Below are 14723 nucleotides of genomic sequence, written 5' to 3'. Positions count from 1 at the left end.
ACCCATAAATATGTATATATATATATATTTATATAAATAATTAGTTGTTCGTTCGTTCTGTACATTTACCCCTCATTTATGAGTACCGAACATTTTAGTAAGCATTTTACACTTTGCACTTTGTAACCTAATGATCGTCATACAAAAGATATCTCATTAAACATTATATTCTTATATCTTTCGTATGCATTAGCCTCCATGGTGGTATACACCTGTAAGTATTAGTTTAGACTACCAAAACACTCATTGTGTAGTACACTCATACAACCTGTACGAAGATATACTCGTATACAGAAAATAATACTTAAACTGCAAAATAAAAACAACAAACTCACCACATTCCAACCGCTTTCAGACCACCACCACGCCACGCCCCGTCTACGCCAATTGTCGCGAGATTATACCCGACAAACTGCAAGTGAAATGGGAGCTACAAGGCGAATACATACAGATCGAGTTGTTCGGACGCATTGCCGAGGATCAGTACATGGCTTTCGGTTTGTCTGGCGCCAATGGACGCGCCCAAATGTCACAATCGGATGTTGTGGTCGCATTCTATGATACCACTGCGCGCGTTTTCCGCGCCGAAGACTATTTCATCTCCGATTTGTCGCAGTGCGATGGCCAACATGGCGCTTGCCCCGACAGCCGCATCGGTGGACGTAACGACGTTATTGTTTGTACGTAAAATATTTCTTATCTTAAAGTTCTCTTCCTATTAATGCCACACAAATGTTTTCCAGTGAGCGGCGATCGCAAAAATAATGTGACCAGCATACGCTATAAGCGTCTCATACAAACCAACGAGCCGATCTACGATTTTGCCATACCTTTGGATCGTGAAGTGTCCGTGATCGCTGCGATCGGACCGCTCAATAGTCTTATGGAGGCAAATGCGCATTCGCACACCGGCAACGATCACACCATCGACGATGTGCGCATCAATTTCTCGGCGCGCGTGAGTGGAATTCATTTTAGAAATGTCAATGCTTTTAACTAACAATTCTTTTATCCACAGAACGATCATTCGTGCAAGAATTCGCTGTATAGCTTCAAAGATCAGAGCGGTCCGAAACCTTGGCCAACACGCAAAATCACTAATGAGACCGTGTTCACAGCTCGTATTGGGCCCACAGGCGGCAAGCGTGGTTACACGCCACTCACTGGTATACCCTCCTGGGGTATTGCTTGGTACTTGAACGATCTGCTAATACCCGAGATAACGGTGCAACGTGGCAAAACGTATGAGTTCTATGTCGAGGGCGGTGATGATCCCGCACAACCAGCCAGGTGAGCTGGATGTTCAAACTATTTGATTTCACTTTTTAATTTATACTTTTTTCACTTCCTTTAGATACCATCCATTCTATATCACCGATTCACCGGAAGGCGGTATCGGTCAGATGACTGGTCTGGAAGTGAGCAAACAAAAGGTTTATGCCGGTGCCGAATTCGATAAAGAGGGTAATCCTATACCGACTGCATGTAAGCATAAATAAATTTATTTGGAAAGTGAGAATATTTTTGATTAAAATAATTATGATTTTGTCAGTTGGCCGTTACTGCGAATGGACACACCGTACAGTTGATCTCTCAGCCCAGATTGAAACCTTCGAGGAGTACACGAAGACCTTGATGCTGGAATGTGTTGAAGGTGAACCGGGGTACATGAATTGGACAGTACCTTTGGATGCACCAGATTTGCTCTACTATCAGGTAAATTGGTTTTATGGCCGCTACATATATGCGTTATCTCAAATCATATGAATATTATGAAAGCCTTTGACGAAAGTTTTAAAAATAATACATTTTGGGTTAATCGATTTTAAATGACGGCTTAATCTTGAAACCATGGTTCGAAACCGTTTATTTCATGCAAATTAGCCTTAGTGTGCTTTTTTACTGAGCTCAGCTGGCCATATCCAAGTGAGTTCGATTTAATGATTCCAGAATAAGTCGGAGTGGTCAAATATCAGCATACTGCTTGACGCATATACTCGTACATACGTCCTATGAAGGTCCATTACTTCCTGTAGAGAGTGATAGATATAAAGTGATATAGAAAATATAGTTCAACAAAAATATCTCGCAAGCGTTTCTTTTTAACCCACATTATTCCAAATAAGTCTCGATGCCACCGGTCAGGACTGCAAACTTTCGTGTATATTGTGTTCTTAGAAGTTAAAACTGCATAAAATACAGATGTTATTGCTAGTTTTAATGAAATTAGATATACTAGTGTTATAGGTTGTCAACTTCCCTTTCATATGACACCAAGATCATCAAAATCGGTTTAGATTTACCGGAGTTATGACCATTCAATGTGTTGTGGTGCTCCAAATTTGTGCTCTGCTCCAGGCTCTGCTTTGTTGGGCAGCGCAGTTTTGCTGTGATTTTTGCAAAGTTTCAAATTGTCGATTTACACCAGGCGCCCATAAATGTGCAGCAGGTGGATGTCGAAAAAAATTGGTTGGTACATGTAGATATGTATGCCAGCAGAAATATGTACTTACGTACATATATGAGCGTAGGTATGTATGCGGCCGCCGAGTATATATATGTAGGCACATGTATATATGGGTCAACGGATGCTTCGTGGGCAACGGAAATGGGGCTGCCGGATATGAAGTAACCGGAACCGGAAATGCAACTATCACCAACTCAAACCGGATATAAATTACAGGAAACGGAAGTTTCACACAGGAAGTGGATATAAAACGACCGGAAGTTCTACATAAACCGGAAAGAATTGTGTTAGTTTTTGAAGCTGGCTGTTTCCGTAATTTATGTACCCTGAGTACTTCCTGCCAAAAAAACACACTTCCGGTAATTTTCCACTTCCGGAATTTTGACTTCCGCTTCCTGTATCCGGTAATCGACATCCGGTTTAAGTTCGTGACAGTTGCATTTCCGGTTCCGGTTACTTCATATCCGGCAGCCCCATTTCCGTTGCCCACGGAGCATCCGTTGACCCATATATACATGTACTTACATATATATACCCGGCTGCCGCATACATACGTACGCTCATATATGTATGTACGTAAGTACATACATATTTCTGCTGGCATACATATCTACATGTACCAACCAATTTTTTTCGACATCCACCTGCTGCACATTTATGGGCGCCTGGTGTAAATCGACAATTTGAAACTTTGCAAAAATCACATCAAAACTGCGCTGCCCAAGAGGGCAGAGCTTGAAGCAGAGGATTAGTGTGAAGCACCACTACATTTTGAATGATCATAACTCCCGTAAATCTGAATTTTGATGATCTTGGTGTCATATGAAAGGCAATTTCCACAGCTATAACATAGGCGTATTAAACTCTAATTCCCAACACAACAATTACCGCAAATTCAATCCAACACATATTTTATATTTATTATTTTCTTTTGATTTGTTAGTGGTTTCTTTATTCATATAATTTCTCTAATAATAATGTATTTCTTGTATTCTTCCAGTGCTTCACACATCGAAATCTCGGCTGGAAGATAAATGTGGTCGACGCCACAGACGCATCAGCAGCGCTGCAATTAACCATCACCAATGTGATTGTGTACACAGCTTCCGTGCTCTTTAGCCTGTTTGTGACGCAAAACATTTTCAGTTTGTCAATAATTGCCTGATAGTGGAACGCTGCCACAGACAGTTAGAATATTTTTAAATTTTAAATATCAAGTGAGAATCGCTTAAGAGGCTAAGGGAAATGCGCAAAATGCACGAACACACACACACATACTGATATTTACAGATATGTATATTGGTAATTCGTTTAAAAAATTGTTTAGTTATGAAACTGTTGAAACATATCTTCGATAGAAAACACATACAGCGCATATCTATTCCTGCAGAATGCATATCGGCACTTTTATTAGTCCACACGAACACAAAATCTCACACATATACATATACTGTTATATACATATTTATATGCAGCATATCCTTTAAGAAACCAACGAGTAATTTGGAAAACGAAGAGTTTTATTAAAAAATAGCAGGAAAATATTTTTTTAAATACAATTTTTTTTTCAATTTTTTTTGCATTTTGCGCATTTCTCTGGGACCTCCAGGCATTTTCACTTTCCAAGTTTCAACAAACTGAAAGTTTTGCTAACCAAACAACCAGGCTAATATCATCTAAAAACATATCTTGACAATAATTTTAAGATTAAAATACAAAAACAAAAACAAAAAAAAAACATTATAGAATGAAAATAACGGTTAATGAGTTGTGTGCATGATTGTTGGATGTGTTTTGAGAATGTGTGCGTTTGTTGCGATTGTATGTACATACACACATGCTTACATACACAAACGAGCATTGTACTTACAGACATAAATACATACAGAATAGTAGAAATGGAAATTGAATAAATAAATAGACATACAAGTATATAGACAAGTAACGGTGGATTGTCGCAGTTGCACTAGCACTAAGTGACGGCAAACTTTTTTGTATTTTGTAAAAATTAACAAAAAAACAAATTAAAAAAAAAAAAATTAAAAAATATTATTCCTTAAAAAATTACTTAAAAATTTAACTGTAATATACGTATATGTATTTAATATTTTTTTTTCAGAATGTTTCTTCAATATTTTATGGTATTTTCGGTCTATTGGTTTTTATCACTTACTACTAATATAAAGCATTTTTTGTGTAAGAATATGAAAAATATATATATACATATACATATATACATATGAAAAATATAATATACACATATGCATTACACACATACACAGGCGTAACGCTGTTTTTTTGAAATTCGATGATGTAAACTTTTTTATAAAAATATTTATGTATTGTACAATGTATGTATTATTGAAGAGAATATTTTTCTTTAGCATTTAAGCTGACAATAATGTTGACACAAGACAATAAGCAAGGAGTGTAGTTGCAAGGCAAACCAAAAATGGAAAATTTGCTAAAGCAAAATTGTAAAGTAAAATTGTTCAATTAAAAATAGTTATTTAAAGTGCATAAGTATTAATGTGAGACAATAATAAAAACTCTTCATTGTAAAGTGCAAATGGAACATTTGAAATTTACACTAATCAATGTACTTTAACTTTATATACAATACATACGTAAATACATACCGGCGAACAAACAAACATACATGAAATGAAAAATTAAAAAATAAAAAAATATTTATATTTGTGCATGTACATAGGTTTCTAAAACTTATATTGTGCTGCTTGCATAGATTAATTTAATATTTTTTTTAAACAAATATAAATTGTCCTATAGCACACATACAAACATTTGCACTTACTTACCCAAATATTGCACTATTCGTGTTATTACTCACCTAATATTAGTGGCAAGCTGAATTTTTCTACGTTTAAATAAGTGCATAAAAAATCAAAAAAAAAAATGCAGATATCTATATCAGTTTGTGTGCGTGTGTTGTTTAAAATTTTCAAATTATTAACGTTTAAAAATTTATTTTCTCAAATAAAATTTTTTATTTTTAAATTTTTACATATTAATATATACGGCTATCAATTTTAAACTAATTAGTATAATTTTTATTTTGCAATTTATGTGCTAAAAATTAAAATATTTTTCCATTCTAATAAACTAATAAACTTTTAATTTGTTGTGTTTGACTTTGTTTTTATTATATACATAAACGTTTTAAATGTTTTATATTAGGTCTACAACTTTGCTTCCGCCGCTTTTTTTTGTAAATTTAAGGCTTTTTTTTGTATAAAAACGGTTACAAAAATGTTGTTCAAAATATTGGCCGTCGCTAGCTACTACTTTTGACCATCTTTCTGGCAGCATGCGTATTCCATAACGAAAGAACTCCTCATCTTTCGGATCGATCCAAGTATCAATCCAATTTTTGACTTCTTCATAAGAACGGAATAGCTCGTTTGCTAGACCGTGTGCCATCGATCGGAACAATTGGTAGTCAGATGGAGCAACGTCTGGAGAATACGGCGGGTGGGGTAAGATCTCCCATTTCAGCGTCTCCAAAGCATTGTCATTCTGGAGAATGACTTTATCGTGTCTTTCCTCGTACTGTGGCCGTTTTTCTTTTAGTGCTCGGCTCAAACGCATCAATTGCGTGACTTTGGCTTCATAATCACCATTCTTAAAACGTTGAAACCACACAGAGCGAAATGGCCACCTAATTCGCGACATGTTCTTTCACTTAGGACAGCCTCAACGTACGTATCCGAAAGCATTCGATGAGTCTCAGCAGCACATTTCTTGGAATTAAAAAAGAAAAGCAAAATTTCCCGCAAATGTCGAGAATTCGGCTCAAAAAGTGACATTTTCAGTTTTGAGAATAAGTTTGGGATGCAAACAGATTTCTACAAATATTTTGTTGGGTTAATGTTGACACAAATTTCCAAGATCGATATAAAACGATTTAATCGACCAGTGGGCCAGTAAATTTTTTGACAATTTTTAATTTCATAAAACAGCAAAATGTTTTTGGTTTTATTATTTGTTGGGAAAATTCATTGTTTTTGCTCCGCATATAAGTCGATAGTCTTTTTCAACAATATGGGAATATCTTCTAGCTTATTCATATCAAATCTCAATTCAATTCGGGTGAGCGGAATCTTGATATGCAATTTTTTCACAATCTTTAAACAAGGCTTATTGTGAACACCCACTTGCCTACTTTACTTTACGGAATTTATGTTAATTTAATGGTATTTCTCATAATCTGTTCAAGCTGTGGCTTTCTAGGTGTATTTTACTTGGTACTTTCGTTGAAAATCTGTTAATAATATGCACCCAAACTGTTTCCTAGAAATATTAATTAGTTTTATAATAGAAGAAAATAGATCATTAAATATTTTATAATAATATTATCATTTCATTTGTTTATTTATAATAATATTAGTGCCCAATTCCAATTTATTTTTTGTACTTTGTTACTATTATTATTCTTGTTACCATTAATTTCATTGTTATTATCAAATTACTGTTATTATTATTATTGTTACAAAATTATCTCGATGTGATTTAATAAAAAAAATCTATCACTATCTATTCACATCGCTTTTATAATATTGATAAATAAAAAAAATTTCGTTCGAGCGAATTGAAATGCATACATTTGACAATAAAAATCAATGCAACTAATTGTAATAAAATTAATTTTGGACAATAAAATGTACTAATAGCTGTAATTGTATGATAACTAATCTAAAATAAGTAATGAGTATTGAAATTGCAAATAAACAAATAAATTTAGCATTAATGAATGGGCTTGAATAAGTAGTTGAAATATAGGTTAGGTCAATAAAATGCCCTAGCAGTACGAACGAAGCACAACTATTTTAAAATAAGTGTTAGCGTTAAGTAAAACAATATTATATTTAGGCATATAGACATATGCGAGACAATAAAATATTAAATTATCTACATACATACATATGTACATAAGTAAATATGTATGCGGTCATCCGTTTTTAATGAAATACATTAATGCAAGGAGGTACATACAGACAGATTATTATTTATTTGTAATTAATATACATAAATTATTATAGTATTTTTTTTCAATACCTTACATAATTATACAATATAAAACTATAAAATAGACTATACAAAATATTATATTGAAATTGATTTTTGAATGCATACAAAGTGCATTTGGAATATTGTTTTCTGCTCTATATGCAATTCAAGCTGATTTTTACCGAAGTTAATAATATGTGATTTTATTTTTTATTAATTTTGGAAAGTATAAAACTTGAAAATATATGTATACCTATATTTAACGAAATGATAAATTTTAAGCTATCATAGCTACCTCTTCCTATAAATTATGAATTTCCTGTTTTTTATAATATTTTACTCTTACACTTCTTTTCTTCTTTTTACATTCTAACAGTAGATTTCTTTATGTACATATAACTTCGAGATCATTCTAGACTTTCAAGAAATTGCCATTGAGTCCTAAAACTGCACTGATTGTGAATTTAGAATCTTCAATTTCAAAATTATTTCGAGTTGCAACAATTCAGAATTTCGTTTGTGTTTCCTTTTTATTGCGGAAATACAAAAAATGGCTCATTGAGTGTTATTCTAGCTCTACGCCAGACGAAGCAACCAATTGTGGGATTGGTAACATGACCACCGAAGACGATATAAACAGTGAACGGAGAGGATTGGGTGTATAAATATCATACCATAACATCAAATACCATAAAATGAAGACAAGATTTGACTGACCTGATTTGGCATCCAGCGATTTGTTCCTGTTCTCAGTGCTCAAGAAAATTCTTGCTGGAAGTAAATTGATAGAGCAAATATACTACTACTAGGTCTACAACTTTGCTTCCCCATTTTTTTTTTGTAAATTTAAGGCTTTTTTTGTATAAAAACATGCGTATTTCGTGCAAATGTCGAGAATTCGGCTCAAAAAGTGACATTTTCAGTTTTGAGAATAAGTTTGGGATGCAAACAGATCTCTACAAATATTTTGTTGGTTTAAAGTTTGGCACAAATGTCCAAGATCGATATAAAAAAAAATGGATTTAATCGACCAGTGCTTGACCCTAGAGACATCTATTGGAAAACGGCGGAAGCAAAGTTGTAGACCTAATATCATAAAGAGGAAATATTTGTATGTATGTTTGTAATGAATAAACTCAAAAACTACTGTGTCGATTTTACCATTGGAAAACTACATTCACCCCGATAACATAGGCTATTGCTTTATTGCTAGAATTTCAACTTTCTGGAAATAGTTCCCAGGTGAGGGTATCAAAAAGACTCCGTGATGGAGAATCTTAAGCTGAAATTGAAAATCGTCTTGCAAGTCATACTCTACGCATCGTAATCGCGTGCCAGAGAGTCGAGTAGATTTCAAAACCTCCCAAGTACTCGATTGAGAGTCGAGTACGGAGCGTATGCAGTGTCTTGAAGATCAAAATATTAGAAATATACAAGCTCGCACTAGGGCATCGAACTTTGAGCGTTCCCTACAGCTTCATAATCAGAGAGAAAGACAACGGACACCAAAGACTAGGAGATGAAATATAACTTTTTTTTTAGTACACATATGTACGGAAGAGTGTGTATAAGTGTGAAATGTTTTTTTAAACCCGTGCGAAACCGGAGCGGTCTGCTCTGTTTATAATAAAATCGAAACTTTGCAAAAAAAATTTTTTTTAAAACGTTACTAAATTTCTTCAGTCCTTCTGTTACATGTCATTTTGACCTAACGCCATTGAAGACCTCGTATCACTTATAATTTATAAAATAATATTTTATTTATTTATCACATAAAAATATTATTTTTTTTGTACATAATTATACTGATTTTATCAACATTTAAAGCTTTCGCTACCTTTTTAGGTGAATTTATTTGTAAAAAATCACAAAAATATAACTAAGATTATACTCACATTCCTATATTTAATAAAAACTATTATTTACAAAATGAGTTTTCATGCAAACCATAGCTTATTTAGATACTTCGCCTCCAATAGAAACGCACAAATTTGTAATGAGATGCTATTACAAAGAGTAAGAAGCTACAAAAAGAAAAAAATAAATAAAAAATAAAACAGAAATTAGTTTAAAAAAATTAAAAATGAAATAAAATAAAATAAAGCAGCATAAATAGTTGATGAAGGCGCACACAACGAGCAAAACTAACTGCAATTACACACACAAACACACGAATGTACATATAAATACCATACACACACCTATACATATATACAAACAAATGCATATCACATGAGAATATGCCAACAATCCGACACTTTCCTGTTTGTAAAATAGAAAAATTGCTCAATGCATATTTACATACATATAATACATAGAAATACACTAATGACCATATAAATACATATATATAAATGGATATGTATATAAATATATGTATGTTTGTGCTAATTTAGTATTAAATTGTAGTTGTAAGTAAATGATATTTCAATATGTTTAGAAGGATTTTTTAGATAGCTCTATTGTTCTCATTCAAACTCACACACTGTGAATATTTGCTAACTAATTGAATTCAATGAAACCAAAAAAAAAAAATCGCAAAAAATAATAATATACATACATACATACGTGCATATATTTATTAAGAACTATTAAGAAAAAAACACGAACTCCAATTACCTTAAATAGTTAAAGTGCGAGGCGATTACGAAACTATTACAACTTCACTCTGAAAAAAAAAAATAAAAAAAAAATCAAATTAAAAAAATAAAAATAATTAAATAAATTAATAAATTTATGTAAATTGCATGAACTTTTTCACTCTTCTAATAAAATATTACCTGCATACATACATATTTACATAAATACAAACACACATACACATACATGCATACATACATACAAGTTTGAATAAACATAAAAGTAAAGAAAATGAAATAGAAAAATTAAATACTTAATAAATTAAAAACCTACAAACACTCAAACACACATTTTGCATAATTAAAATTACAATAACAACTACAACAATTGTAAAAAAAAATAAAATTTCATTAAAAAATTAGAATTTGTAAAGACTAGCATAGTGCAGCGCATTAAAAATGAAAAATGAATTTTAGCAAATTGAAAGTGAGAAATTTTGAAATTCGTAAAGAAAAGTGAGAACTAAAATCAAGAAAAAAAAATATTACAAAAATTAAAGAAAAAATACAAAAATAAAAATAAATTACAACAACTCGATACAGAATTGGTAATAGATTGGCACTGAGTACATTTAGGCTGCAGCAAGAAGCATGAAGCATTAGAAACTAATAAGAAATACACAAAAAAATATAAAACAAACACGCATAACTACATATCTACATACATACATATGTACTGTATTCACTCACACAACGGTACTTCAAGTACAAAAAACAACAACTTTGACATTTAAAGCATTTTAAATTTATAGACAATATAAAAAGCAACAATAACAATAACAAATATAAAAAATAAAAGCACACAAACATATATCACACAGACATTTCACACTTATACACACACACACACTTGCATACAATAAAATTGATTGCAAAAAAATTATTGACAATAATGAAAAAGAAAAAAAATTACGAAAATCTTTTGGATCCCAAAATTTGCTGTTTACGTGCAAAACTTCAAAAAGCAATTAATTGTATTCAAAATTTAATGGAAGTAAACAAAAATTTCGAAAATGAAAAAATGAAAAAATTAAAAACACAAAAAAGTACTTTCGAAAAATTGCAAGTGTATGCAACAAATAGTAATGGAGTACACATTCAAAAAACAAAAAAAAAAAGAACAAATTAAATTTAACTACTAACAATAACAATAAAATGGTTATAAACACATTGCATCTGTCTTATATTGAATGTAATACGAAAATTATTGAACAATAATAAATGATTAATAAAATAAATTGTTTTCACCTTATGTCAATAAAAATAATTATGGTTTAATTTTTTGCTGAAATGCATGGAAAGGAAAATATAATTATATTAACGAAGCTCTCTGAATGTAGTTTCGTAATATTATACGTTGCTGTGACATCCAAAGCATTTATCTTATTATGATTCCTTGTAGAGCACTTCTACTGTTCTAGGTAGGTAGGTAGGTAGGTGTAGTGGATGTGAAATGACGCACTTAGGCCTTAGGAGGCCCATTGTGTTACCACCGGGACTGGAATACCCTCACACTACCATGTCCTCCACATAGAATATGTTCTATAGTTTCTTCTTCTATTTCTTGACAGCTCCTACCAGAGTTATTATATCGTACCTTTTGAATTTTCCGGCCACGTTAGTCTGCTTGTTGAGCCAGTCAGGGTTGCTTCCATTGAAACTAAGCCAACTCTATGACATATTTATCAATTAAGTGTTTGCAAGTGGCCAAAGGGATGTACATATATTCCCTATTTATCGGGTTCTAATGGTAAAGTTGTGCCCAATTTGGTAAGTTTGCTTCATTGTTACCTGGAATATCACTTTATACTGGTACCCATTGCAGATTTATCGTAAAATAAGAAGCTAGTTCGATTAACAGCTCAAGGCATTCCTTCGCCGGTTTCGAAGTAACCCTTAGAGACTTTAGTGATTCTAAAGCGGCGTGGCTGTCTGTGAATATAAATATGTATGTCTCTTGTTGTAAGTACCTTCTTTAATTGCAGTAACCTCCGTCTACTTTTCTAAAGCATCCACGTTTTAAAGATTCCAATTCTAATTTCAAGTATTCAATTATATATACGAAATTTAGGTATTTTAGGAAACTGAAAATCCGTGACATTTCAGCCGAGCTTACTAGTGTTATCTATTGAATAGAAGATATCGTCAATGTATATATATGTTCCAAGGGGTTGTTATAAATGTAAACTGAAATTGATAAGAATTATCAAATATTTTACAAAAAATACCTCATTTAGTTATCACATATGTCATACTTGGCACTCACTGGCAAACACACCGGGTACACTTAGTAGTTCAAACGCTTCAAATATTCATGCCATCGATCATTCCAAATCCTAATTGTCCATAATAAAATAATAAGTGTATAAGGTTCCATTAAATATGCAATAAGAACATCGCCAGTCATTTACATTTGTATTCAGTTCATTTGATCTTTATTAATCATAGAATTCAGTAAATTTAATTACACTTTTTCATTTAAATTCTAAAGATATCAATATAAGGATTTATTTTTATTTTATATGTACTCTTATTTTGTTTATTTTCAATTGTTAACATTACCATTATCATTATCATTAAATTTATGCCTAAAAATTAAATGAAAATAAAATAAATTTGTAAAAAAAAATAAACTTTCAAACTTCAGCACTTCAGCGCTTAAAAAAAATATACAAACGTTGATTAACGCATATTTAATTTGTAATTAATGGTAATTAATATATTTCTTATGAAATTAAACGCATTAAATGAACATGGCTTATAAAAATAGCTTTTTTTCTTTGCAAACAAGATAATTAAGTGGCTGAAACATTTAATCACTTAATCACTTAATCATTTTGAAAAATGTTTGTTTGATAAAAAATAATTGAAAATTTTACATTTTGTTGTGAACGTGTTTTAACAACAGTGACATAATGAGTGCGCAAACAACGCGGAAAATGCAGGAAAAACGTAAATAAATGACGTTGAAAGACATTTTTATATAATATTACCTTTTTGTTTTTTTATTTATAAAAAGAGATTATGCAATTTTTTTGCGAAAAATTTTAAATTTGTTATTTAAAACTAATTTTTCTTTTTAATAAATGCCGTTCGAGTTACGATTTAGCTGAAATTCATGCTTTTGTAAAAAATTTAAATTTATGTAAGATTCTTTGTTTCGAATTTTTATGAATATGAATTTAATTTACAATTTTCTTAAAACCTTTTTTTGGTCGAATTTAAATTTTTATGAATTTTTATAAAAATAATTTTGAAAATTTGAATGAAAAATGCAAAAATAAAATTATTGAGATAAAATATACTCTATCACCAAATGTGGTATATGTATGAATTTTTGAAAAAAAAAAAATAATAACATTTTGAGGATTTTTTTATTATTTTTGCAAATAAGTGTAATTTAAATGTCATGCAAATTTGATTTTTTAATTTTTTTTCTAAAAAAATATATTATATATATAAATTTTATATATAATATAATTTTTTTTCTAAAAAAAATACATTTTTTTAAAGAACATTAAAATTGTAAATTTTTTACTTTTAATAAAAAATAAAATTTTGAAGAAAAATTAAATTTTGTAAAAAATGTTTTAACTAAAAAATTGTTTTTGTATTTATAAAATTTGGAGACATAATTTTCATTAAATTCATTATTTTTTGTAAATAGTATGTATAATTACAGTTCAAATGTTCATAATTATAATAATTATTGTTTAAATGTTCGAAATTTTGTGTAAAATATTTTAAATTTTTGATTTATTTTTTCAAAAGTGAAAGTTATATATTTTTCAAAGAATTTCGAATTTTCGAAAAAAATAATTATTTTGCACTCAAATTTTAAATATGACTCAATTTTCATTAATTATTTTCAACAAAAAATAAATTTATATATAATTTTTCGATTTTTTTTACAAATTAATTTAATTTTTTTTTTAAATAGCATGCATGCTTTCCATTTGAACATAAAATTTTGTAAATGTATGTATATTTGCTTTTATAATAAAATATATTGCATTATCGCAGCAGCTAATATTTTTCTCATTTTTCTGTTGTTGTTGTTGTTGTTGTATCTCCGCTTGGAATACAATTTGAATTTTTGCAAGTTAATTCAGTTAATTCATTTAAATTCTAAACACATGCAAATTGTGCACACAATTACATAATAGTACATGTACATAAAATCTAAATCTCTCAATTCAGTTAAACATTACTTTATTCATTTAAATTTTTAATTATTATTTATTTTAGTTTTGTTTACATTTACATTTGCGCATGAAGCCACATTTAGATTTCATTTTGTTTCAATTTTGTTAAAGAAACTGCATTTTTGTTTTTGCTCTATTTTTTCTTGTTGTTGTTTGTTTTTGATTTCAATGAAAATACATATTATGTACATATGTTTAAGGGCATACATATGTGAGTGTTAATAATTTTTATTAATTATTTTAAATAAAAAGCTAAATGTTGAAAGTGTTGAAATTGCACTCAACGGTGTTTTTGCTCAGTCCATTTAAATTAGTTGCACACAATTTTTTTCTAAATCTCTTAATAAATAAAGCAAAAACTAAAATTGTTTTTTTGAATTGCTC

General features: G+C 30.3%; 1 protein-coding gene across 1 annotated transcript in view; it reads left to right on the top strand.

The window, feature by feature from the left end:
* The window catches only part of LOC105218958 (protein Skeletor, isoforms B/C), a 74997-nt gene extending 70791 nt beyond the window's left edge, over positions 1 to 4206 (top strand). Inside the window, exons 7-12 of the mRNA XM_011194851.3 lie at positions 356 to 680; positions 744 to 958; positions 1019 to 1290; positions 1355 to 1485; positions 1553 to 1716; positions 3468 to 4206. Coding sequence (XP_011193153.2) covers positions 356 to 680; positions 744 to 958; positions 1019 to 1290; positions 1355 to 1485; positions 1553 to 1716; positions 3468 to 3632 — 1272 coding nt within the window. The 3' untranslated portion in view covers positions 3633 to 4206. The remainder of the gene's footprint in view (positions 1 to 355; positions 681 to 743; positions 959 to 1018; positions 1291 to 1354; positions 1486 to 1552; positions 1717 to 3467) is intronic.
* The last annotated feature ends 10517 nt before the right edge of the window (positions 4207 to 14723 follow it).

Source organism: Zeugodacus cucurbitae, chromosome 2 (assembly GCF_028554725.1).
Source record: "Zeugodacus cucurbitae isolate PBARC_wt_2022May chromosome 2, idZeuCucr1.2, whole genome shotgun sequence".
Classification (NCBI taxonomy): Eukaryota; Metazoa; Arthropoda; class Insecta; order Diptera; family Tephritidae; genus Zeugodacus; species Zeugodacus cucurbitae.
Note: the sequence above shows the minus strand (reverse complement) of the source record. Positions and strands in the feature narration are given on the sequence as shown.